The sequence below is a fragment of the Lemur catta genome, chromosome 3 (genome assembly GCF_020740605.2).
Source record: "Lemur catta isolate mLemCat1 chromosome 3, mLemCat1.pri, whole genome shotgun sequence".
NCBI lineage: Eukaryota > Metazoa > Chordata > Mammalia > Primates > Lemuridae > Lemur > Lemur catta.
In genome coordinates this window covers 83,866,406-83,893,982 of record NC_059130.1, presented here as the reverse complement: position 1 = coordinate 83,893,982, position 27,577 = coordinate 83,866,406, and the positions used below count along the sequence as shown (strand labels likewise).

The window sequence follows — 27,577 nt, the reverse complement described above, 5'->3', positions numbered from 1 at the left end:
CTGCTGTGGGGAGAATAGAATATAAGAGGGAAAGAGTATGGGAGCAGGGAGACCAGGTGGGTTGATGCAGAGGTCTGGGTGGAGATGATGATGGTGGTATGGATCAGGGCAGAGGGAAGCGATGGGCACAAGTGGAGGAATTCAGAACATACTTTGGTGGTAGAACCAAGAGCTTGCTGAGGAATGTGATGCAAAGAATGAGGGGGAGGGAAAAATAGAGCATGGCTCCTAGGTTTTTCGCCTGAGAAACTAGGAGGACAGTTGTGCTGTTTCCCAAGACAGAAGACTAGCGATACACTGAAAATTGCATCTGATTTATAGGAGAGCAGACCAGGCTCTAAGAAGTTATATATACGAGCCCTGTCCAGAAAGTATCCGGCCATGTAACTGTTCTTGTTATATTAATAATGGCTGGATACTTTCCGGACAGACCTCGTATGGCCCAAGTTCATGCAGCTTGTAAGAAGTAGAGCTAGGATTCAAATCCAGGTTTGGTCAAACTGTCTCACAATGTAATTCCAGGAGATCAAGCACTTTACCTAAACCTAAGATTACAATTTAGCAGATAGGCCCCCTAGAATATTCATGCTGGAGTTTGGAGCAACATTGCCCAGATCACATCTATGACCACCCCAAGTGAACAGGCTCTAAATTAGAAAAGCATGACCCCTCTTCCGAGTCATGTGGGGGTTACATTTCTTACCTGGGGCCTGGTGGGCAAGCTCACACTCATAGATAGGCTGACACGTGCTGCCTGCTGGGCTTCTCTCGGGACTGGGTTTTTTCTCGCTCTTCCTGCCATATTGAGAAAGTAGAGAAGAGGGATCTTCAGCGGCAGGAAGTGATTTTCTTTGGGCCATCAAGTGCCTCTGGGAAGGAAGAGTCTGGGCTCCTTTTGTTTCTGTCTTTTTCCTCGAGTCCTCTGGAGTAAGTCCCAGGCCTTTTTGCCTTTCCACACAGAGGACCTCACTTTCACAACTGGCAAGGAGAAGGGTTGATGACACTTCACTTTTCTGAGATGAAACCTTCTCCCAGTTCCAGAGCTTTTCTCTGAAGCTATTGGCCACCATCACTTTCTCCTTATGGGTTATCTCAGCATTTGATTGATTCACATCTAACAACAGTGAAGGCTTCTGTGAATTTACTGCAGAACACATAGTAGACTTTCCCAGAGATCCTGGGGAATTAGAGCATTCCTGAATTCCACTCCTCTGGGCCAGCTTCATTTTCTGGGCTGTAAGAAGCTGGGACTCGCCTCTGGAACAACATGGTGGGGGCTGCTTGTGGTTGCCTGAGAGGGGTTTCCCGTTGGCTGGAATCTGGGTTGATGGTGTGCTTCCAATGTCACCCTTTTGAGAAATAGCTGCTGGGAATTTAATAGGTCCTGGAAGAGATGGAGCATCAAGATTTTGAAATTTGGCTCGAAGTTCCTTGAAGTTTCTTGCCCCTTTCTAAAACATAAAAGAAAACAAAAATGTCTCATTATTCCAGGAGAAAAGCCAGCGTGATTAACTGACTTCACAGCACGACCTGAAATGGCCCTACCTGGCACTACTTAAGGGCTCTACCTGCTGATGTCATGCAATTACGTACCTACTGGGCAATATTAGCCAGGAATGCTATTGTCTATGTGAGATGGAAGGAAAGCAATTGTTTCCTCTTTGAAACACTTGATATGTTTAATTTTTTCATAGCATAGAAAGAACACTTTTAGATAATACTAACAGCTTCTGATAAACCCCTTGATACAAATTTTTGATGGCTCCCCCTGCCTATAAAAGTAAGTTCCAAACTGCATCATACAGCATTCAAGCTTCTTCATAATGTGGTCCCGACTTCAACCACAGCCCAACACAATTGTCCTTAAACCAAACAGACTGTTCACAATTTTCCTAGAAACCTTGTACTCCCTACCACCTTGACTTTGCTTTGTGTTCTTGCATCACAAAAGCATTTCCATTTACTTGTCCACTGCTTTCTTGCACTTGAGTGCCCATCCCTCCATCAAGATTTCCCCTGCAATGACAAGCACAGCTAACTTCTTCCCAGACTCCTTGGTGCTTCCATAAGTCTTTGTATCTTGACTGTTGAACTTAACACCATGGAGTGGAGAAGAGAACACATTTTTGGAACTAGACAGGCCTGTGTTCAAATTCTGACTCTGCTCTTTACCACCTAGGCAAATACTTTTGGAAACTCGATCTTCCCTCTAAGTGAAATCATATCATAAAAATAAGTTGTTTAGCGGTAGAAGGATTATGGTTACCATATGTAAAGTGCCCATGAGAGTGCCTAACACATAGTAGGCCATTTGTGATAAATGAAAGCTCTGTATAAAAGGCTAGATGATCCACTTGTATTTTTAACTTCCTTTGAGAGGTTTTGCTCTTCTCCCTAAATTCCACTCAAACCCAGTATGAAAATGATGGTAGTGATGGCAGCCCAACCCCTGGTGCAGAGGAAGGGTGTGCTGGGGATGGTGCAGGGAGTTGGCTGGTGGTCCAGCCAGGTAGGTCCAGGCTTGACTCCCATTCCACGCTCTTCCCACTGCTCCCTCTTTCTCCCACTAGACTGCATTTATTTTCATAAGTGCATTTTGTCATCTTTTGCCTTCACACAAGGTAGGAGGACATCTATTGGAGTCATTTCAAAAGTAAGAGCCACTCTCTTCTCCTAGTCATCTTAAAGGTTTTTAAGTTCATGTACACAGACCATCTCCATGGCAGTGACTTTTGATTTTGTCAGCTGAGGGAACGCTGGGTGACCTTTTCTCACTGTGTTTACAGTTGACTCACACCTGCCCTCAGAAGACTCAGGAAGGGAGGGAAATCAAACAAGAAGCATGAAGCAGGTGTCTGGGAGCTTGCTTGCAAGCTCTCTCTTCTCTGTTCTCTCTCTCTCTCCCTCCCACACACCCACACACCCTCCCACCTATATAGCTCTCTCCACAAACTGCCAAGGGTTTATTTCTTATACTTCAACCAGAAGACAAGTGAATTCAACTACATTTTCTCTCCCGATGCAGAAGCCAGCACTGGGCATGGAGTCAGGAGATCTGAGTGTGAAGCTCAGCTTAGCCATTTTCTAGTTACGTGCCTTGGGCAATTCGCTTCACTTCTCTGAGCCTTGTTCTCCTCACTACAAAATGGTACTTATATTTCTAACAACAGTTCAAAAGTATTATAAGGATCAAATGAGATAACAGATGTATACCACCTCAGTGGTAAATGTTTTTTGAATTGTGGTAACATACACATAACATAAAATATACTATCTTAACCATTTTTAAGTGTACAGTTTAGCATGTTAAGTAGATTCATATTGTTGTGAACCAATCTTTCAGAACTCTTCTCATCTTGCAAAACTGAAACTCCATACCCATTAAACAACAGCTCCACCTTCCACCCTCGCATTCTACTTTATGTCTCTATGAATTTGTCTTCTCTACGTACTTCATATAAGTGGAATCATACAGTATTTATCTTTTTGTAACTGGCTTATTTTACTTAGTACAATGACCTCAAGGTTTAGCCATGTTGTAGCATATGTTAGAATTTCCTTCCTTTTTAAGGCTGAACAATTTTCATCGTGTGTATATAACACATTCTGTTTATCCATTCATCCGTCGAAGGACACTTGGGTTATTTCCATGTTTTAGCTATTATAAATGATGCTTCTATGGACATACTTGTACAAATATCCTTTGAGACCCTGCTTTCAATTATTTTTGGGTATGTTCCCAGAAGTAAAATTGCTGGATCATATATGGTAATTCTATTTTAAATTTTTTTTTTTTGAGAGAGTCTCACTTGGTTGCCCAGCCTAGAATGCAGTGGCACTATTGTAGCTCACAGCAACTTCAAACTCCTGGGCTCAAGCGATCCTCCTGCCTCAGCCTCCTGAAAAGCTAGGACTACAGATGCATGCCAACACACCTGGCTAATTTTTCCATTTTTTATAGAGACAGGGTCTTGCTCTGTTGCTCAGGCTGCTGGTCTTGAACTCCTGGCCTCAAGCGGTCTGCCCACCTCAGCCTCTCAAAGTGCTGGGATTATAGACATGAGCCACTGTGCCCAGCCTTTATTTTTAATTTTTTAAGGAACCTCCATACTGTTTTCCATAGCAACTATGCCATTTTACATTCCCATCAGTAGTGCACAGGGGCTCCAATTTCTCCATGTTCTCACCAACATTTTTTATATAGTAGCTTTCCTTCCTAATGGGTGTGAGTTTGTCAGTGGTTCATATTTTCACAATAATAATGAATATATTTTGTTATTCCCATTAGAAGCTACATGAACTACTGTACAATATTATTTCTTGGTAGATTTTAGTCTCTGCATAATTTTAGTCTCTGTAGGATTGATCAAGCAAAGTCCTATTAGGAAATAAAATTATGGATTTGATAACCTGAAAACCAAGGTCCTGTGTAAAGATCACTAGTTCAGGAGAGAACAAACCTGATCATACCTGGCTCATTCCTCTGTCAACAAATGTTCATTATGTGTCTCCTTAATAGACAAAATGCTGTTTTAGACAGTCAAGGACTCTGCTCTTAAATATTACTTTCTAATGCCAGAGAGAGACAGAAAATTAGCAAATACACAAGAAAACATTGGAACAAGTGCTATATGGAGAATTCAATAGATGCTGCTGTAGTGACTGGATGCCGACCATTGGTTTCCAGAGGTACAGGTAGAAAAGTCATTTCTTTTCTCTGGATCAGTCATACATCAAATTAGGAGTCGGCCTGGAGGATCTCCAAGGCTCCTTCCAGCACTAACACTGAGATTTTATGTTCCTTGCTATAGATGGGAGATAGATGTGATGCATTTTGTTTTTTATTATTCATCACCCATGGGTGGGAGTTCAGAATTCAGGGCGTGAGGCAAGTGGTGTGAACGTGGGTTGGGAGGTGGCCAAAGGGCTCTTCTGTTAAAAACCATGCTCTATTTTTCTGGTGCCTAAATTTTACTGATCTGAAACTTTGAGTCACCAACCTCTTTTTCATGCCATTGCCACTGCCTTCAAGTCCTCCTCACTTATGGTTCAGAAAGGCTTCTTCATGGTTTCTCTGCCTCTACTCTGAGCCCTTCAATCCACCGTTTACCCAGCTGTTAGACAAACCTCTTTAAAAACACAAATCTGAATGTATAAGTCCCTTACCTGTTTAAAATCCTTCAATTCGGCTTCCCCAAAGCTTTCAAATAAGCTGTTTTCCTCAGCACATAAGACCCATCCTAATCCCAACCCTGTCGGTGTTCTGGCGTCCTACCAGTCCCCTCCCCTGACTGCTTCCTCCTTCTAGCCTCACTGACGTGCTTACATTTTTCCAAACCTGTTTTGCTCTTTCATGTCTCTGTAACATTGAATATGTTGTTTCCTCTGCCTGCAAGGCCCATCTTTCTCCCACTTTCTTGAACTAGCAAATTCCTGCTTGTTCAAAATTCAACTCATGTCAAAATATTTATTAGTTGCCTACTATGCACTAAGCACTAGGGTTACAAAGATGAATGAGGTAGTCCCTGACCCTTCGAAACTCACAAAATGAGGGAGACAGACACAAATGGATTGTTTTAATATAATCCAGGAAATTATTAAATGCATGGCACAAGTCTGCCATGGGAACATAGAGAAGAGGCTCATGTTGCAATTGGGGGGTATTACGAAGGCTTCCTAGAGAGGAATCTGCGGCTAAAACAGTCAGCCAAACAAACAGCAGTGGGGAAGGCAGTCTGGAAAGAGAGACCAGCATGAACAAAGAAGGCATGGCATTGTGAAACAGCATGTTGTGTATGGGAAGAAGTAGCAATTTCACAACACTGAAGCCCCACTGTTCAGTTGTGAGGCTGGAAAGGAAAGCAGAGGCCAAGTCTTCTTAAAGTTGTGGGTTTAATCTTCAGAGTGGGTGGTGAGCCACTGATGGGTTTACTGGTGAGCAGCCAAATGCAATATCTAACCGATACACCTCTCATGGCCACTTTAGTAAAGCAGCAACTCCCCTTCACTCTCCACCTGCCTTACCCTGCGTGTAGACTGGCTTGCTCAACCCTGCCTAGTAAACCTTCCACTGACACGGAGCCTGGAAATCTCAGAACTACACCTCCCAGATGCTCTTTCAGCTGGAATTCTGCCAAGCGGAGGTATCCGTGGGAGGCCTGGGAAATGAGCACCGGAGGGGGTAGCCACTCGAGAGAGGGTATCCTGTGGGGAGCAGCTACGCAGAGGTCCCCGTGCTGTGCAGTGGGCAGCGGCATTGCCGGGTTCCCACTGGAACAGTCAGACTCTTCCCTTAGCTGTAGCAACTGAGCTACTCCCCAGTCCTCCTGGAAATTCTTAAAGTAATTTATCATAAATTCCTTTCTGTTCAAATGGCAACAACAGATTTGGTTTTCCACAACCAAAAAGCATGGACCAGTACATCCTAGTTTTGCCTTTATGACATAGCACCTGTCAGCACCCACCATCTGTCACTCTCCCTCAATCAGAATGTGAATTCTTTGAGGACAGGTACTTTGTCATAGTTCAGTATTTGTTCACTGCGGTAGCGCCAGTTCCTGGAAGCATATTTGACCCATAGTGGGTGCTCAATAAAAATTAGGTAAAGGAATGAATCCTTGATTTATAAGTCTTTCAGAAACCCTGAAAGGGATTCCTAAGACAGGGATAGCATCTCATTTATCTTGGTATCCCAAGCATTAGCCCTGTGGCTCACAAAATCTTGGGTGAATAAATGAATCAGTGATGAATATTTGAAAAAGTTAGCAGGTTCCTACTGTACATGAACTATGTGCAGAATTTTAAATTTTTTTCTGTATCGTCCTTGTGAGGGCAGATTAGAATGCCCATGGAAACAAATGATCTAATTGCTATGATGTCAGAAGACAACCTTGAAAATAGCCCTGGAAAATATTCACTATAGCAAGCCTCAAATACCTCATCTGGGAAGTACAGGCCAAAGCAATTCCAGAGACATTGTGGGAATAGCCTGAGATAGGAGACAGTGACATCCTCTTAACAGAAGGGATTTCTCTCCTTGATATGGAAATTAACCAAGGAGGTAGCAACCAGCCAAGAAAAACAAAGACATTGCTATTTCAGAAGAACGGAGAGAACAGGGTGAAACAGGTACAAGTCTGAATCCCAGCTCTTTAAGCATGGCATCATTATATTTAGACGAATATATTTAGTCACTAGGGAAAAAGACTCCATCAAACAGACGTCTCTCATTCGATTTTTATGTTACAGGAATCTAAGATAATGACAACAATAAAAAATGGGTAAACACTTTTATGATATTACTATATGCCAGATATCGTTAAGCACTTCAGATACATTAGCACTTTTAAACCCAACGTATCCCCAGGATACAGATAAGGATATTGAAGCACTGAGAGCCTAAGTGACTTTTCCAAGGTCACAGCAAGGAAGGGGCAAAACTGGGAATCAAACTCATGCCGTCTGGCCACATAGCCCAGGCTCTACCCTGGACTCCCTAAACCCAAGAATTCGGCTAATATTTTTTTTTAGAAATAAGCTAATACCTGATTGTATGAGTATAAATTCTATAATATTAGCTTGTTGGGAAGAGTCTTCCCTCCTTTCTATCCTCATACTCCTTATTATCAACCTTTATGTATGTTATCTTAATTAATCTCCACAATAACCCTGCAAAGCAGGCATTGCTACTGAGCCATTTTCCATGTGGGCTAACAGATACAGAGAGGTTAAGTAACTTTCGCCAGTTTACATAGTTAGAAAGTGGTACAGGAATGTGAATACAAGTCTGTATAACTCCAGGCCTACTTTTAACTATTCTGCTAATATACTGTACTTATAAATTTAGCTCCAATTTACAATTCTTTTGTTATCTCATAAAAATTTCATAATGAATTTTGTATATATGTCACATTTACTTTATAAATTATGTAAAAAAATGTAGCTTTAATCACACCATTGGAAACAAATAAATAACCTAAGAAACCAATTTGCATTGGCTTTTAAAACACTTGCTCACACATTTTGTTGTTTACACTGAGATGAGCAAAACATCGTACCTAATATAATTGGCATATTTTAAACACTTTTAATAAATTACATGGCTATTGTGCCCGTGTATCTTGGATTTTCAAGGTAGTTCTGATTTAATGTAATTTAAAAGGTGATATGAAAATGCAGAACACCAAATAACAAAATACAATTTAATGTTATGCACTTTCAAAATAAATTTGCAAATGAGAATAAATTGAGTCAAATCCCATATCCTGATCGCCACTGTGTAAGGCATGGCACAGATAGTGCTCCCCCTTCTCTGCTTCACCCTGCTCCAGAGGGCTGCCGGGCAACCCTCTCATGTGTCATGGCTCCCCACCTGACATCCACAATGGCATTCATCACACCACACTGTAAGCTGCCAGGGACAAGGACTGCAGGTGCTCGATAAATTTGTAGTTGTTTAGTAAGTGAATATAGTCATAAAAATATACCTAAAATAACTTCTAAAAGGGGAAAAGTCTATTTTGAAACTCTATTTTGATGCAGATTTCTTGATTTAAAAAGAAAAGTTAACTCATTGCTGAATGTCTGCACATTCTGACTACTGCCTTTCATGGGGCGAAATAATGGCAACATCAATGGCAATGGTTTATCATAACTCTGAACGTCCCACTCCTGGTAAGGAAAGGCAGAGCCTTAAGCAGTATACAAACTGAAAATCCAAAGCACAGAGAAGGCAGCAGAAGCCAGGAAATTCTGAGACCAGGAAGACAGGCAGAAATAGCTGTCAAATCCAAGCTAAGATGGAAAGAAGTAAAAGTTGATTAAAAATAGCATCTGAGTCACCTTTCATGAACAACAGGGCTTTGATTCAACCTTCACTACTACACAAGCTATAACAATGGTGAAACAGTCTGTGCTCCTGGTACCAATGATTAGTTCTGAAGCCACCTAGGAAAGGGGTAGGAGCAACAGAGCATAGAAGTGCTGTTCGAAATCCTCCCACCTGAAGGTGAGGACAAAACTCAGCATCAGAGTTTTCTGAAGCTTTCTCAGGTCACATGTCAAATGAGAGTGCCTGAGCCAGGATCTAAACTCAGCTCCAATGCCAAAGCCTGTGATTTTTTAAAAATTTATTTATTTTTATTTCAGAATATTACAGGGGCACAAACGCTTTGGTTACATAAATTGCCTTTGTACTGCCTGAGTCACAGCTACAAGTGCATCCATCCCCTAGACAGCACACACTGCATCCTTTAGGTGCAAATTTACCCATCCACTCCTCACCCCTCCCCAAATTGAAAGCATTCCCACTTAGAACTAGAACCAGACACTTCCCATTCAACATAGTGCTAGAAGTCCTAGCCAGAGCAATCAGACAAGAGAAGGAAATCAAGGGCATCCAAATGGGGGCAGAAGAGGTCAAACTATCTCTCTTTGCTGATGATATGATCTTACACCTAGAAAACCCCAACGATTCTGCCATGAGACTACTGGAACTGATAAATAAATTCAGCAAAGTCTCAGGTTACAAAATCAATGTACACAAATCAGTAGCATTCGTATACACTACCAACTGTCAAACTGAGAACCAAATCAAAGACTTGACACCCTTCACAACAGCAACAAAGAAAATAAAATACCTAGGAATATATTTAACTAAGGAGGTAAAAGACCTCTATAGGGAGAACTATGAAACACTAAGGAAGGAAATAGCAGAGGATATAAACAGATGAAAAACATCCATGCTCACGGATTGGCAGAATCAACGTTGTTAAAATGTCTATACTACCCAAAGTGATCTACAGATTCAATGCAATCCTTATTAAAATACTAACATCATTTTTCACAGATCTAGAAAAATTAACTGTACACTTTGTATGGAACCAGAGAAGACTCCGTATAGCCAAAGTAACATTAAGCAAAAAGAACAAACTTGGAGGCATCAATTTACCAGACTTCAAGCTATATTACAAGGCTATAGTAACCAAAACAGCATGGTACTGGCACAAGAACAGAGACATAGACCAGTGGAACAGCCTGTGATGTTTTAAAATGAACTCTGTGCTGCAGCATTGCTTCTCCTTGATGATAAGGTCTTCATTCATCTTTTCCCAGATTCATCCTACAAGCATTTATCGTATGCCCACTGTGGGTAACATAAATCGATAGGACAGACACAGGCCTTGCCCTCCTGGGGCTCGCGGTCTCAAGGAAAAGGATAGGCACATAAACAGACCATGAGGGCACCCTGTGGTCACTGCCGTGATGGAGCAGCACCGGGAGCAGGACAGGAAGACCTCGCTGGGTGTGGGGACAAGGGGACTTGAGCTTGAGTGTCAAGAGGTGGGGGCATTCTATGTAGAGGAGATGGTGCTGGAAAGAGCTGAGCCTGTGAGTCTGGCATGTGTGGGGGTGTCCGCAGTGGGGAGGGCACCTGAAATGTGAGACAGGGAGGGGTGAGAAATGAGGCTGGGCTGTCCCTGACAAGCCTCTCAAACCGATAGAAACAAACTTAACACCAATTTGCATTTTTTTTTTCCAGTTCAAAATACCTTCACAGACTATTCCAGGATAAGATGACATTTTGCAACCTCCAAATCCCCTCCCTCAAGGCACAGGTCTGTATGGAAACCCTAAGCAAAGTGAAAACAAAGGGAGATGACTATCAATGCAAACAAATTAGGTTTATGATGCCTTGTAGGTAATCAGCTAAAAAAACAAAAACAAAAACAAAAAAACCACCATGGGCCCGATACTCTTTGGAAATACTAAAATGATGCTTCCCTGCATTTTGCGGTAGGGGTAAAGGTGTCAGATGAAAAACTGAGACATACATCCATAGGTGCCAAGTTCAAAATGAGCTCCCAGCAAAGGGGCTCAAGTTTAATTTAGTTGGCAGTCTGGGGATCAGGGCCTGAAGCCAGAATTTATGATCCCTTCAAACAGGCCAGTCCCATTACTGCACATCCCTGATTCTGCAACATGGGGCAAGAACGGGAGATGGAAAAATCCACCACAAAGTGTACTTGTGTGAAAAGGTTTCCTGCTCTCCCTGCTGCCCTCCTGTGCTCCAGACAGAACAGTCGCTCAGTGTCCTTTGGGTTTAAGACAGTTTTATTTAAAGTGCAATTTACTGAACACCAAAAAAAGAAAGGTTGAATAACCTCTTTGAGCCACTTTATTGCTTTCACTCTACACCTATGATGTAAACTCCTTGGCCAACATGGCCATTTTAATTTCTTAGATTTGTATTTTATATTAGAGTCCCAGCTGCATGAAGAAACAGAAAAACAAAAAAATCAAAGACACCACTCTAAATGCAACTGGGACAGGTTTTACAGGTGTTAAATGTTTTTGTTTTTTAAATCAAGAGAAAACAGCTCCTGTCTGGGTTTCTGTCTATTCAGTACCCTCTTTCTCCAATGACAGCAAAGGAAGTCCTTTCTAAGATGTGGAGTGCCAGCTGCCATCCTTATCGACACGGCCTCCCCCACCACCGCACCCCACCAGTTGCTAAGTGTGCACCACTGCAGTGGGTGCTTCCCAGATGCAGCCTCACAGTCTCCTGCCAACCTGGCAAGGCAGATACCGGTATCTCCATTATGTAGATAAGGAAACTGAGGCTTAGAGACAGCTGTTTAGCTCAGAGATTAAAACCCATGCTGTGGCCTTAGGCATCAGATAATCTGTGTTTGCATCCTGGCCCTTTCTTGTTCAGCTAGAGGATTTTGAGTTTAACCTTCAATGCATCAGTTCCCATCAATAAAATGGCAACAGTAATAGTATTTACTCTATTGACAGTTAATTGAGACAATCCATGCTGTGTTCATCACAATGCCTGCTATGTGGTATATTTTCTAGAAATACTGGCTAATTTTGATTATTATTGTCATCATTATTATTATTGGTGTTGTCAAAGTTTGCATCGTTATTAAGAGGTAAGTTTGGATTTAACAACAAGGTCTGATTCCGAAACTCAAGATCTTTACAATGTACCACATTGGACGAGGTCCTTTTCATGCATGGTTTTGTTTATTCTACCACCATGCTGCACTGAAGACATGATTAACTCCATTTTATAGATGAAGAAACTAAAGCTGGGGGGTCTAGTTACTTGCCTAAGATCGAAGAGCTAACACATGGGAGACTTCGCATCCCCATCTCTCTCTAACACGTGACTACAGCCTCGATTCTTGGCTATAAGGAGTTAAGAAATGCAACTGAAGGGTCTTTGAAAGGCTCGTCATCTGGGACAAAATTTCTTCAGCCAAAATTGATGCTCGACGGTCTTTGTGCTTTCTAAATATGTATTCTGCTAATCCACTCACTAAACCTTGGGATCTTCTTTACTCAAAGCACTAGCAGAGCCAGATCCTCTTGTGAGACAGGTTTACAGCAGCAATTAGTTACACACCAATCCCCGACAAAGACTCCCAGCTCCAGCTCCCAATTTCCTTCACCTTGGGAGGTTGCCAGCTGTGTGGGGCCAGCAACACATTCTGCAGCCCAGCTGGTTTCTTAGGAAAGAAACACTCCTGGCCCTTCAGAGGAAATAAGGCACTGATGGCTTTAAAGAGAAACTGTATGCTATGCGCTGCGGTGGAACAGCGTTGATTAGGAGAGCCCTGGGTTTCACCGTTGGTTCTTCCCCTCACTAGATATGTGTTTTGGGGCAATCACCTTACATCTCTTCCCTACCTGTGAAACAGACGTGCTGGTATACAGCAGAGATTTAGCTAATGCTCCTTGCCTGAATAGAGGCTGAAGGACCATAACAACCTCTGTCTAGCCTTTCTGCCTTCCTTCTTCATCCATTAATTTATCTAATCAATAAATGTTAATCCTCTATTAAATGGGACTCAAGCTACCAAGTTGTACATCTATTATGTTGTTATATATTTAATATAGCATAGTATATAATAGGTCTAATGCCACTATTCACATTGTGATCACAGAGACCATTCAGAGACCACCATGTGAACAGCACCACTATGCAACTCAGCGGCCGCACTGTGGATGTAAGTGGTGACCGTGGTGAACAAATGTTCTTGGTCCTCATAGAACTTTTAGGCAAACAGTTGCTTTAAATATGGACAGAGATTATTCATTCAATTACTAGTTGAATACTACTGTGCACAAGGTAGTGTGCTAGACATGTGAAAGTGCATTGTAAATTGTAGAACATAATACAAGTATCTCATGAATAGCTATTTTCTTCTCCCATCTCCTTCTAAATACCTGTTCTTCTCTACCTCCAGTCTTATGTCTTCTAGTTCATCCACTGCACCAGATTCACTCTTCTCTCTTTTATTCACCCCTGGGTTCCTTAACATAGTGCCCAGAGCAGAGAAGACATTCCATCATTCCCTTGTTGAAGGAATGAATGCCTCCACGCCGTTGTGCACATTTCACTTTCTTCCCAGAATGCTCGTATCCCTGTTTATTGTCTGAACAAATATTTGTCTTGCTTGACTCAGCTCAGCTGCAACTCCCCGAGGAAGCCCTCCATCAGGCATGCAGCGAGGGGTGGAGACTTCTCTGTGCCCCCGGAAACCCTGTACCTCCCTCAACTGCAGTGTCTACTACACTGTTCCTGTCTCTTACATTTTTTCCCCTCTTCCCTGGACTAAGCAACTTCAAGCATAGAAATAGGGTTAAGAACATGGGCTTTGGGTTAAAAAGTCTTAAGTTGGAATCCTATCTCTATGAATGCTGGCTCTGTTGCCTTGACAAAGCTACTTCAGTTCTTTGTTCCCTTATTTCCTGATAAGTGACATTAGGATACAGCTATTCACATCACAGGATTGCCACAGACGTTAACCCTGGCCTGGTGCCTGGCACAAAGCAAGCCAACAATAAGGATATTTTGATGAAGGTAGTCATGATACGGATAAAGAGTGTGACGAGGAGGAAGAGGAGGAGAATGTTGATGATTGTGATTATCATGGTAATGTTGACAGTGATGAACAGACTATCTGTGGTGAAGAGTACAGATTCAGTAAATATGTACAGAATTCACTGACCTGATAGTTTCAGATGAGATCATTGTATCAGTTCTGATAGGTGGCATTTTTAGTTTCCAGTAACAGAAATGCTTCCATTTTGGCCTCCCTGTTCTTCTGCATTCACTGACAAAGTACTCAGGGGTTTTCTTAGAGTTTTTACTCCAGTCTGCACCCCTTGGCTGCTCATTCTGTGAAATTACCCTATGAAGTTACCCTTCACCCCCCCACACCCCCCTTTCCCCTATGTACCCCACTCTTGCTAACAGTGCTATTAAGAGTTCAGAACAGCGGACACAGGCTGGCCCCTGTGGACATTTAGTTCTGCCCTGCTTAGGCTCAATCCACACACCCGTTTCCACTCCCTCCCAGAGGCTCCTCTTTGCTGTCAGTGAAATCTGAAAATATCAAAGGAGACTTTAGTGAGCAAAAAACTAGGACAAAGGCAACAAGATGGAGATTGAGGCCTTGAACTTGTCCTCTGGGTGCTGGGCCAGATGTCGTTACTCAGCTCAGAGACACCAGCTTGAGCAAAGCAGCCATAACAAGTGAGGGGCAGAGGGAGGCAGGCTCTGTCGCCTAGAACGTATGGCTTAACAGAACATTAACTGGGACTTTGCTTTGTGTTCATTGACAAGAGGAAATAATAAGACTTCAAGTCAGATGATACTGGTAAAAAGAAAAAAAAATCATAGGCAATTGCTTGGCTTTGAGAGGAAAGAGATGAGAACGGGGAGTGAGGTGGTCTGCCTCTCTGATCTTTAAGATGTATAAGCTTTGGGTCCTCAAGAAGAATGTGTGAGCTTTTAACTCATGGAGGCCAAGGCAAAAATGTTATTTATTGTCATTGTAGTTGTCATCATCATTGTTGTTATGTAACTATAGAAGGTACCAGGACAGAGGACGAGTGAATAAGAAATAGACACTGGTTTTTCCTAATGAAATTTATAATCTAGAGTAGGAGAAATTAAATAGGTATTTACACAAATAATTTTTTAACAATTGTGATACATACTCTAAAAAAACTTGGGGCTACCTTATGGTCAGGACAAGCTAGAACTGTGATAAACTGCATAAGGTCCACCCAGAATCTTTGGAGATGGGGAGATTATCCTAGATTACCCAGGTGCACTCAATGTAATTACAAGGGTCCTAGTAAGAGAGGCACTGGAAGGCCATAGTCTTAGAAGAGGCAAGGACGGAAACAGAGATCAGAGAGAAGATGCCACGTGGCTGACTTTGAAGCTAGAGGAAGAAGCCATGAATCAGAGAATGTAGGTGCCCCCTAAGCCAAAAAAGGCAAGAGGCAGATTCTTTCCTAGAGCGAGCCTCTAGAAGAAACACAGCCCTGCAGACTCATTTTAGGTCCCTCTAGACCTGTAAGAGAATGAATTTGTGGTGCTTTAACCCATAAAGCTTATGATAATTTGTTACAGCAGCAATAGGAAACTGATATACATGCTGTGATAGGAAACTTCGGGATACACAGTGGTCAGGTAGGCTCAGTTTTGTTGTAGCAACCAAGCAACCCCCAAATCTCTGTGGCTTAACCTAAAGTTCTCTCTTCACTCTCTCTTACACACACGGGCACATGCTACACATCCAGCATGAGTCAGAGGCAGACTCTGCTCCTCATGTTCACTGAGGGACTCACTCTTCAGTAATGCCACCATCTCAATGCATAGCAGGAGAGTGAGAGCACAGAGACCCACACCTACCTGCAGGTGGCTGGAACTTCAGTTCCACTCACAGCCCATCCACCAGAATGTGTCAAAAGATCCCAATCTAACTATAGGAGAAGCTGGGAATTGTTAGGAGGACAAAGGAAATGTCTGGTGAGCAATTACCATGTTTGTCCACAGTAGTGTCAAGGTGGTTTAGGAAAACTTCTACAAGGAAATGGCTTTTGAACTGGAAACTGGAGGATAAGAGAAATTAGCTAGGTGAAGAGACAGGAAAACTGGAAACAGGCCAATTGTGGGCAAACTGTAGTGGAATGAAGGGGAAAAACTAAATGAAGAAAGATGGAAGTATGTTCAATTTTGTTAAGTATAATTTTTCTTAGGCAAGATCTACGTGATCATTCACAGTGAATTTAACATATATTTTCCCAAACAAGACAAGCCATGAAGGCATGAAAACTGTTTTCCATATCATATTTCTGTTTTGAATAAAATCACATCTACTCATTTTGTGGGAAGACTATTTAATTCTATTTTTCCCACTTTTTAAAAAGGAGTTCTGTGGGGTCTGGGGACTAGCAGACACTTTAAGATTTGCCCTCCCCTTTTAAAGTTTTCCCCAACTTTCGTCCGGTCTGGGTGGTAATATCTCAAGTATGGAGATTTCACCAGAACTCCATGACCTCAGTATTCCAAATTAACATACAGTTGAGCTTAGTAATTTAAAAACATACCTTTATGAGCCCTTACATATCTAATCAATTCTATACCAAATGACAACTTGAAAAAATAGTCTAAGATTGCAATTAACAGAGTGGGAGTGAGCTGAAGTTAAATCTTCACACCTCTCTATATCAGGTATTTATTTAATATACACATCAATTACATCCTAACCATAATATCCTTACATTTTGTATGTTGCTTTAAAATTCACATAACACTTCCCCATAGATTATCTCATTTTTCCTTCATAACCATCCTGAAAGAAGGCAAACCACATATTATCAATTCCATGCTACAGAGGAGGAAACTTAACCTCAAAAAGAGTAAGCAATTTGCTGATGGTTGTGCAGCTAGGATGGGGACCCCGGTTTTATGGTTCTAGTGTACACTCTTCTGTAACAAATTTCCTTGTTTTTACTTCATTCCTCCAGAGTCAAGTATGCCACTGCCACACATTTCTCTCAGAGCCTTCATGTCTACAAATTCTATTATGCCATAATTCAGCAAATTTAGGAAGTATAAAAATTTTATCATAATAGCTAGTATTTAGTGCTGGCTGTGCCAGGTGATGTGCTAAGAGCTTTATATGTAAAACTCATTTAACCTTTACAAGAAAACAAAAACAAAACTGAGATAGATTCTATTATTTTCATTTTACAGATGAAGAAATTCAAGCATAGAGAAAGTTAAGTAATTTTTCCAAGGCATATAGCTAAGATGGGATTTGTACCCAGCTAGTCTGACTGTGGAGGCTGCATTTTTTTTAATTTTCTTTACATTTTGTTTTTAATTTCAAAATATTAAGGGGCTACAAATGTTTTTGATATAAGGCTTGAGTCAGGGCTGTAAATGTGCCCGTCACCCGAATAGTGTTCATTGCACCCGTTAGGTGGATTTTTGCAAACAACCCCATTAAAAAGTGGGCGAAAGATACAAACAGAAGTTTTTCAAGAGAAGATAGAGAAATGGCCAACATACGAAAAAATGCCCAACATCACTGATCATCAGGGAAATGCAAATTGAAACCACAATGAGACATCACCTTACTCCTGTTAGAATGGCTTTCATTAAAAAATCCAACAACAGTAGATGCCAATGTGGATGCAGAGAGAAAGGAACACTTATACACTGTCGGTGGGACTGCAAATCAGTACAACCTCTGTGGTAAATAGTATGAAGACTTCTCAAAGGACTTAAAGTAGACCCACCGTTAGATCCAGCAATCCCACTACAGAGTCTGCGTATGTCACCATTTGAAGAGATGCAACTGTTTCTAGGACACCCTGGTATCCCTGGGCTCTGTCTGCCCCTCTTCCACTCTTGTTCTTTAGATTTTAACTTAAAGTTGTCTTTAACATCTGTCCACTCCATCCCTCCTCTCTATTTGGGATGCATTTCCCCTTTCCATGATCCTTAATCCCATGTTTCTCTATCACTGTCTTTATCATGTTTTATTATAAATATCTTTTAGTTTTCTGTTTCCTGGTAAACCGTGAACTCCTTCAGTGGATGTCACCATCATCATCAACGACAGCTACACTGACTGAGCACTTGTGGGCATCAGGCATGATTCTGTGCTCTTCCCGTGTAAAATCCCAGCAGCTCTAGGCTGGGCTCTGTCATTAGGCAGGTTGCCCATGGAGAGACTCAGAGAGGTTGAGTAACTTGCCAATATTCACACAGCAAATAGGTGGGGTTCAGAGGCTGAAGCTTTAAAGGACACATTCTATAAGAGTTCCTCTCTCCCAGAAGCTCTAGAATAGTGGTATCAGGCTGTGGGAAGTACAGAGCTAGCTGAAAAGGGAGCGGCATCTCAGCACAACAATGCTATGAAACCCAAGGACATAACTTGAGTCTCTGCTTGGAAAAACAAAAGTAGTTTTGACCATACACAAGCCCCAGGGGAAATGGCAGGGTCAAAACATTCTTACTGTTCCCCAAGTCTTTTTCAGAAAAGATATTTCTTCCTGGCATGTATTCACAATGAACAACAGTAATAAATCTCCCAGCAGAAAAACAAGAGTCTGGCAACACTCTCCATTGGAAAAAGTTGTTCCAAAATATAGCTGCAACTGGTTCAGTACTCTCCAATCAAGGCCTTAAAATATCAACAGGTGAAGGCATTCATCCTTACCTGGTGGGTTATAAATCTCCCTTATCTTAACCAGAGCTGAAGAGATGTTTATGTTGACTGTAAGCTTCACAAAACCCTACTTCAGAGAGAATATTTAACTTCTAGACTCACTGTTGGGAATGTTTGCCATAAAACCCTGTGTTCTAATCAAACCCAGAAGTGCCATGCAGAGCTGAGGGCTGTAACACATGAGAAGGAATCCCAGTCATTGCCTTTCCGTGCACCAGCTCTGGATGAGAAGAGGCAACATCCACCCAAGAAGCTGTGTAGTACAGGTTTGGGGCAGGGGCTCCAGAGTTTCAAATTTCAGCTCTACCCCTTGGGACATTCCTTAGTCCCCTGAGCCTCAGTTTTCCTTTGTGAAAGTTGGAACAATGATATCTGGGTGTATCTTATCAAAATGGCTCAAATTATAATATATTTTCCATTTACATGAAATGCCTTCTCTTGGTCTAGTTCTCCCAACTAGAGAGGTAGGAAAAGCTGTAAGAACCAATCTTAGCCCTGGCAGTAACACTCTATGTGACTTTGGGCAAGTCTTCAGAACATCTATAAAATGATGGGTTGACTCAGAGAGTCTTCAATTACCATTCTGAATACTGACATAAAAAGATTTTATACCTGATCTCAAAGAAGAATTTCTAGCTCATGGGAAAGTTTAAGAACATGACTGATGGTTTTATTTTCTGGTAAACACATGGTTTTACTCCAAATTGAATTTAAAATAACTCACAACTTAATGTCTCTGTGTTTCTTTATGCTGCTCTGGAAGTAGTATGATAGTCAATACTGGGCATCTGATAACTTCTAGTCAAACATCTGGTTCAAATCTTGGTTTCATGGCTTTCAAGCTATGAGACCTTGGATAAAATTCCATAATCCCAAAGAAACTCTGTTTCTTCATCTATAAAATGGGGATAATCTCTCTCTCAGAGAATGTGAGGTTTGGGTAAAATAATGCACCTAGTTGCAGAGACTGGCACAGAGTGGGTACTCTACAAATATTATCTTTCTTCCTTCCTGAGATATTAGTTTAACTAAATAGTCATTAAGTAGATGCTGAGAGGAATTAAGAACACAGGGCTGGTTAGCATATCTACTGGTAATTCATGTGTTTCTGAGAACTACAGATCCAGACATTAGGGTACCTTGTCTATGTGAACCTAATACCTGGCTCTATAGTGGAAATTAGAATGAGGCAGAAAAACACATATTGAATTCTTCCTAAGGTATCCATCATCCAGCTCAAAACTTACTAGCACATTATACTAAGATTGCATGGCATTGTTGACCCTAGCTACTTTTTACATATGTCATCTCATTATTTAAAGCCTTGTTAGTAAATGAGGAAACTGAGGCCCACAGAAGTGAAATAATTTGCCTACAGGCACACAGGCATGAGTGGCAAAGACCAAATTCAGACAGAGATCCTGAGACTTCCAATCCAATGCTCTTTCCTCCATATCACAACCTGGAGAAAGAGGTCCCGTACTTGTATTCACAAACAGCACAGTTGGAAAAAACAAAAGAACAGCAGACTTTCGGATGAGGGTAGTACTTCCCTGTTAATCCTTTAAAAGTTTCAATGATCATGTTGCTTTGTTTTTGTATATCAACCTTCAAATTGTTAAAAGACCTTTCCAACTTTTTTTTTTTCTTGCCTAAGATCACACTCTAATCTTTGAGACAAGCTGTTGGCTATTTCACCAAAAATGAAGAGTAGAGAGCTCAAAAAGTGGTTTGAATTCTAATTCCAGCTCTGCTACAAATTTTGGATGGGGGACTTTTGATTATACTAACAATTATGAATACTAGTATAGAATTCTATTATTTTCATTGTATTTATTTCAAATACATTATTCTATATAATTCTTATAGACAAAATTATCAAATAGGTGTTATTAAACACAAAACACACTTAGAGATAAGAAAAGTGAAGGTCAGAGAAGCTAAGTGACTTGTTCCAGGCCACATACCAAGTAGATGGCAGATCTAGACTCAAATTCGGGTCTTCTGGTTTAAAAATTTTTTAAAACCTCTGTCTGATCCAGCAGTCTCCAAACTTTTTGGCACCAGGGACCAGTCTCATGGAAGACAATTTTTCCACATCAGTGGGGCAAGGGGTGGAGCTCAGGCAGTGATGCGAGCAATGGGGAGAAGCTATAAATACAGATGACTCTTCACTCGCTTGCCCTCTGCTGCTCACCTCCTGCTGTGCACCCCCTTCCTAAGTTTCATGAAAGACAAATTTTCCATGGACTGGGTGGGCTGGGGGTGGGCAGGAGAAGCTCTGCGGCCCATGCCTAACATGCCCTGGGGGTTGGGGACCACAGACATATACCATTCACTATCGTCATGGTAAAAAGGAACCAAACCAATGATTAAGAATGGGAACTCTGGAGTTAAACATATCTGAATTTGAATCCTGATTCTTTGTCCTATCTGTAAATGGGGAAGAGGATAATAGTAATAGCAGTGAAGAATAACAAGTAAAACTTCAACTTTTCCCAGTATTACAGTGCAAAATTGCTTAATTATCTGTGAAGCACATTATTTATAACTCCTCTGTATTTAATATGTCCTGACAAAATGTTTCATTATTTTGATTAATCTTTTAAAATTTCCCCAGTAGTTTGTTATTTTAGATTATACAGATGTGAGAAACCAAAACCAAGCAGCCAGTGGTCAGAGAGGAATACTGACCGTGGTCCCAAATCATTTCCGTCCATTTCTCATGCCGAGTGGTAATAAACACTTCTCAGATTTCTGCTAAGCACAGCTGTTGTTTTCTGGAGATGTTAAAATAGCAACATGATACAAAACACCTCCCAGGTTGATGGGGGAAGGGTGCTGCACTGAGTATTCACATGAATTCACTTAATTAATTTTTTGATTATTAGTTTGCTAGGGCAGCTATAACAAGTACCACAGACAGTGTGGCTTAAACAAGAGATTTATTGCCTTACAGTTCTGGAGGCAAAAGTCCAAGTTCAAGGTGTCAGCAGGGCTGGTTCCTTCTAAGGATTGTGAGGGCCGGATGTGTCCTGGGCCTCTTCCCTATGGCTATCTTCACGTTCACATGGTGTCTGTAACTTCACATTGTCTCACCCCTCATGCGTCTCTGTGTCCTTCTCAGTGGCAGGTCCATGCCTGTAGATGTTACCCTGTCTTATGATGTATTTCTTAGCAGCGGGACTATTAAGGAAACGCCCTCTGGATTTGCTCTTGAGGCCTTGCTCCACAGTCATTTAAACCTGGCTTGGGCTTGGGTCAAAAATAAGCCACATATAACCTTGGGAAGTCCTATGTCCCAGCATGTCAGAGCATGACAAGGCTTCAGGAATATTTAGTCCAACCTCCCATTTTAGAGGTGAAGCCCTCAGTGGCTCCCTTGGCTTGCAGGGCAAAGTACATATGGCATCAGTGGCCTTTCAATACTGCATCCCTATTTACTTCATGGGAGTCCATTCTGGCTACTCGGTTTTTTTACTTTCTGCTCCAGTCACACCTAACTGCAGGAATAGCCCCAACCCTCACCCACTGCTGCTCTCCTCTGCTCCTTTGTCCATGCTGTCCCCTCTGCCTTCATTCCCTCCTTCCCTGACGAAATGCTACTCCTCCTCCTCTGGCACTCAGCTGAGATGCCACTTCCTCCAATGAGCCCCCCAGCCTGGGTCAGGCACCCATTCTCAATGCTCCCATCAAAGCTTGCACCTTCCTTCATCATCCTGCTTTTTACTGAATACTAAAACTCTGTTTTCTTGACACTCTCCCCTGCCAAGCTGAACTAGGTGGCATCTAAGACAGAGCCTGACAGTAGGGTCTACTGAGCGGATTTTCCAACCCCAAGTTGACCCTCCAAGTAAACAGGAACATGCATGGAGCGTCCCCTGTAAGTGAGGCACGTAGGGTATGTGTTATGGAGTGTGTTGGCATTTTCTGCCTCGGGGCCTCCCATTTCTTTGTAAAATGGGAGTTGTTAGACTGGTTGGTATTTGAGAAATCTCCTACCTCCTGTATTTTATGATTTCATGATTTTCTCAAATCACTTGACTAATAACAGGTGAAAAAAAACTCAAATACAGTTCAATATAACCCCAATGCTCATTCATCAACAAGTCAAGCACCATTTTTTAAGCTTCCTAACTGACCAGCTATCTCAGCTCAAAAATGCCACAATTTTCTCTTGCCAAGACTGTGTTTCTTGATGGGAAGAACGCCAGGGAACGTGAGGCCAAGTTTTAAAACCGTTGCAGTAACGTGCACTAAACACCTACTATGCCCCCAGCACTACTCTAGATAGTGTAGATACATTTAGATTATACCTCCTGCCTGAGGCTCTCCCTTGAACTCTAAACTTGAATATCTAACTGCTTACTCAGCCCCTCAAGCATGTTGTGTCTGAAACTGACTTCTGATGTCCTTCCAAATCTGCTCTGTATTAAGTCAGCTCAGTAAATGTTGGCTCCATTCTTCCAGATATTTCAGCTTCACACCTTGGAGTCATTAGCAATTTCCTCATCTTCTTTAACATTATTTTGCCCAATCCATCAGTAAATCCTGTTGACTCTGCCATAGTATATATTCAGACTCTAACCACTTCTAGCCACCTTCACTGCTGAGACTGCTCTGAGCCATCTTGCCTGGGTTACTGCAATAGTCTCCTACCTGGTCAGCCAGCTTCTGCCCTTGCTGTCCCTATCATCTATTTTCAAAACAGCCGCCAGAGGATCCTTTCAAAATGTAAGTCGGATAGTGTCATTGCACCAGCCACAACACCCAGGTAGCCCTCCATCTCACTCAGGAAAATCTCAAGCTTGGCCTCCAGGACCCTATATGCTCTCACCACTCTCTCCTCCAGCCACTCCTTGAACACACCAGACAAGCTTCTGCCTCAGGGCCTTTGCATCTGCCGTTATCTTTTTGTAGAATGCCCTCCCCTGAGATATTCGCATGACCAATCCCTTACCACCCTCAAGTTTCTGCTGAAATGCCACCTTACACTGACTCTTTCTTGAAATTATCCCGTTTAAAATAGCAGCCTCTCTTGCTGCCCCTCCATCCTTAAACCCTTGCCTATGTATCTATGTTGCACTTACTGCCATTTGACCTGAATATGCATATTTGTCTGTCTTCTTTCACTAGAATATTAGTTTTGTGAAGGCAGGTATTTTTGACTGTTTGGTTCAGTGCTGCATCTGCAGTGTCTAAAACAGGACCTGACCACACAAAGCAGGTGCTCAGTAAATATGTAGTGAGTAAATGCATATTTTGTTGATTTTTTTTAAAAAATAAAATCCTCCTTTTAAGATGAGAAAACACCCATATTTCTCTTTTGATCTTTTTTCCCCTCTGAGCAGAAGTTGTGTAATCATATTAGCTTACCCCATAAAAATGTTATTAGGTAACAAACATGCCCTTCTGTACATTTTTCTCTAAATTGCCTAACATTCTACCTGCTGTCCTGTTGTAATTCTTGTGAGTGATGCCTGGCTTATCCTTGGCGCTCAGTAGTTGTTACTGACAAATCTAAGCTCACACGCCAGCGCTGCTACGTACCAGCTGTATGGTATTGAGCAAGTGATAACGTGCTGACCGTAAATTTCCTCACCTATGAAAAACACGGGGCAATGGCATTGACCTCACTGTGTTCTCATGTAGATAAACTGAAATAACGAACGCCAGCGCAGATCCAGGTCCATTAGAGAGAGCAAATACATCAGTCTCCTTTTCTTACAGTGCACTAAATCCACTCAAACTGGCACTTTTCCACCAAGGGGGAAGAGTCTCTCAAAAGTTGCTGAACAGTATGGCGGAGGGGTCAGTGGGGAGAAGTCATAGGAGGGAGGTTAAGCAGTACCAGCGTGCCCCTAATGCACCCTTTTCCAAAACTCAGCTATTTGGACCCGAGTGGTCTGCCGCAGACACATGCCCTGTGCCAAAGGGGAGCTTTTCCTAACCAGCAACAGCTGAAATGAGTCCTCGGTCCTGATTTAAAACCAAACATCTGCGTGGGAAGCCACATGATTCACAGGAGAAAATGACTTGACTTCAAACGTATAATAAAGGCGATATGGAAGCAACACACACACACACACACACACACACACACATACACACGCGCGCACACACACGAGAGACTGACTTATTGAATTGGGGAATTGAAGGAGGAAAAAGGAAGGTGTGGTCAGTGAGGCGAGGAGTCTCCAACTGTGCCAACAGCACTCAGCCACCCGAAGAGCAGGGAATGCCACCTGGCTGGGTGCCGGGTACTTCCCCCGGGTCATCTCTATTTTTACAAGCACCTCCAATAATCTCACAAACTAGTTATTTTAGTAGTGATTTTCCAAGTGAGGGTCCTGGGGCTCTGCAGGGGGAATACACTTGCCCTAGGGCAGTTAATAAGGAGCAGAGCCCAATCTAAAACCACAAACAGCATCGCATAGCCGTCCTCCTAGTGCCAAGCTCTGCCCTCTGACTGCTGATCACCGCAGAGGCTGGACACAGTCCGCAAGGGCAAGTAAACACAGACAGAAGCTGACAGGCACTTAGACTGCGGGTCCGGGAACGGGTCAGAAGTCCAGCTCGCTGGTCACAGCTAAGACCCCTCATGCCATCATGCCTCGGTGCCTCCTGTCCCTCTCGTACCAGGTGGCACAGGACCCAGCACACCCCTCTTCACTCCCACCTGCCCTGAGCAAGGCCCGTGTGAGCCGAGCCACACTGACACCCGACACGCTTATTCCTGTCCAGGAGGGAGAACGCACAGGCAGCCTCTCCCCACGGCCCTCCAGGGGGAGACAACTGACCCGGCAAGAAAAGACACAGGAAGTCCACAGCCAAATCGAAGCGCCTTACCTCTTCCATTGTTTTCTTCCAAGATAGAGTCTGGGAGACAAAGCTGCCTTCCCAGAGCTGGATCCTGGGGCCAACCGTCTGCGTCTGCTTTCTTACGCCTCTGCAGGCCAGGGAGCAATCACTTCCCCTGGCTGCCCGGGACACACCTGCGTCCAGGCTCCCAACCTGCCCCACCTGGGTTGTGGCTCCTCCCTCGCCTGGGGCTGGGCACAGCCGCCTCCATCCTCTGGGCTTGGCCAGGACGGGCACCTGCAGGGGGGTGGGGGAGCCCTCTTCCACTGTTCCCCCACTCTCCGGGAGACTTCACTTTGTGCCTGCCCTGGGGGAGTTGTCAGGGAATGGGGATGGCGCAGCTTCTGTTAGCACAACCTGAGCAGTTGGACAATGTAATTCTATAGGTAACAGCCCCCACCCACTCGGCCCCTGGAGACGGCTACTTAACTTCACAAACACTTTCTCACTAGGGAAGCCAAAGCCCAAAGGAGCCTAAGCTCACAGGGGCATTTAGTGGAGGGCTGAAAGGGAGCTAATGCAAAGAAGCATCTGTTTTGGGCCAGGTACTGCCTGGGCACTTGGATACATTGTTGTCTGCAACTCCTACAGTAGCCCTGGGAAGTGCTATTCTTCCCATTTTAAAAGGCGAGGAAACTGAGGCTTGGAGAGATGGTAACACCTGTCCATGTTTCCCGGTAGGAGAATCGGGGTTTGAACCCAGATCTGCTGACTGTAAAGTGATTTTGTTTTCCAGGGATTATTTCTGTTTGTTTTCCTGACAGAGCTGGCACGGGAAATGCCAACCTTGGTTCCCAGTTTGGGGGCTTGCAGGGCTAGTCTGTGCCCTGCTTCACGTGCAGCCCGGGTGACTTTTCTTGCTTTCTGAGGGCCACATTCTTCAAATGAAAAGCTGCTCCTGTCCCGCCCAGGGGAAAGGAGGTGGAGGGCAGGGAGGAAACCCCACCTGAGTGCCCACTGCCTCCAACAGGTGATTCCCAAACCTGCCTGAGAATCTGCCAGAAATACAGGTTTCAGGGCCAAACACGGCATTGGATCAATACTCCGGCTTAGGGCCTGGGGGCATGGATGTTATAAAAGCTTTCCAGTTGATGTACTCTAAACTTTATTAACGACTCGTGGTAAGATGTACCTTTTGCATCATGACTCAGCACACACTCATGCTAAAATGAAAACTTCTCAAAGCAACAATCCCTCTTTCTGGGAGTGATCACGCTGGCATGTTCTATTCTGTTCTGGGTCGTGATATGCCATTTAATTAAATAAACGGTCAGCACACCCCACCACACGGACTTCTTGACTCTCAGTTGGATCAATACTGCTGTGTAGACCGTGTTCACAGTCAGACTGGGGGCCCATTCCTACACCTAAACGGGGCACAGGCCAAAGGTGGCCGGTGACTTTCCCTCAGCACGCTGGTTCTTAACGCGTGTGGATACATTTGTGAGTAATAGGAGGGGGAGGCTCTCCCGGTCCCCCATCACCGCCTGTCCGATTCCCTTTGCTCTTGGGGCAAGGGCTCCCCCTCGTGGCTTCAGGCCAGTTTGCACCGGCGGAGGGGGTGGAGCAGGCAGGACTCTCAGCTCCTGGACCTGGAAGGGCTGGGAGGTCTGTGTGATCCGGTTTGGTTCATGGCACGTGACAGTGCCAGGTCCTAGGATGTAGTAGGCGCTTATCATTGGTAGCTGTTAGGGGTGGAGACTGCTTTTCCTTTAGGCTTAAGAACTATGACTCTTGGAATGGCGAGGTATCCAACTCAGTTCTCTGAGCTTGGGAAAGTCAACAAACCCCTCTGATGTATGTTCCTCCTCTGTAAAAACTAAATGAGTGGCTGGAAGTGTTGGCTTAAGAACTAATGGCCACACAAAAACCTCCTGATATGGTGCTTAGCCCTAAGTAGGCACCAAAAATGTCAGTTCCTCTCTTCCTTTCCCCGTCCTCTCCGTCACGGGTGGCTGTCAAAGTCAGTGTCAAAGTGCACAGGGTGCACTTGGATGTGCAAATGAAGTAGCATTGCTTTATTTCCCTGTGATGACCCCAGTGTGTTCATGACCCCTTCTCATGCACAGCAGGTGCTTGCACCCAGCTTGATGCAAGGAGAACTCATGCTTGCTTACATCGCAGGGTGGAGATGGGAGCAAAGTGCAGATATTGTGGGGAGAGATTGG

General features: G+C 43.2%; 1 protein-coding gene across 1 annotated transcript in view; it reads right to left on the bottom strand.

Moving 5' to 3' along the window:
* Positions 1 to 27,088, bottom strand: part of FYB2 (FYN binding protein 2) — a 98,725-nt gene extending 71,637 nt beyond the window's left edge. The window contains exons 1-3 of the mRNA XM_045546546.1: positions 26,894 to 27,088; positions 25,398 to 25,646; positions 704 to 1,451 (exon numbers count right to left, since the gene is read on the bottom strand). Of these exons, the coding sequence (XP_045402502.1) occupies positions 704 to 1,451; positions 25,398 to 25,646; positions 26,894 to 27,088 (1,192 nt within the window). The remainder of the gene's footprint in view (positions 1 to 703; positions 1,452 to 25,397; positions 25,647 to 26,893) is intronic.
* Between the last annotated feature and the right edge of the window lie 489 nt (positions 27,089 to 27,577).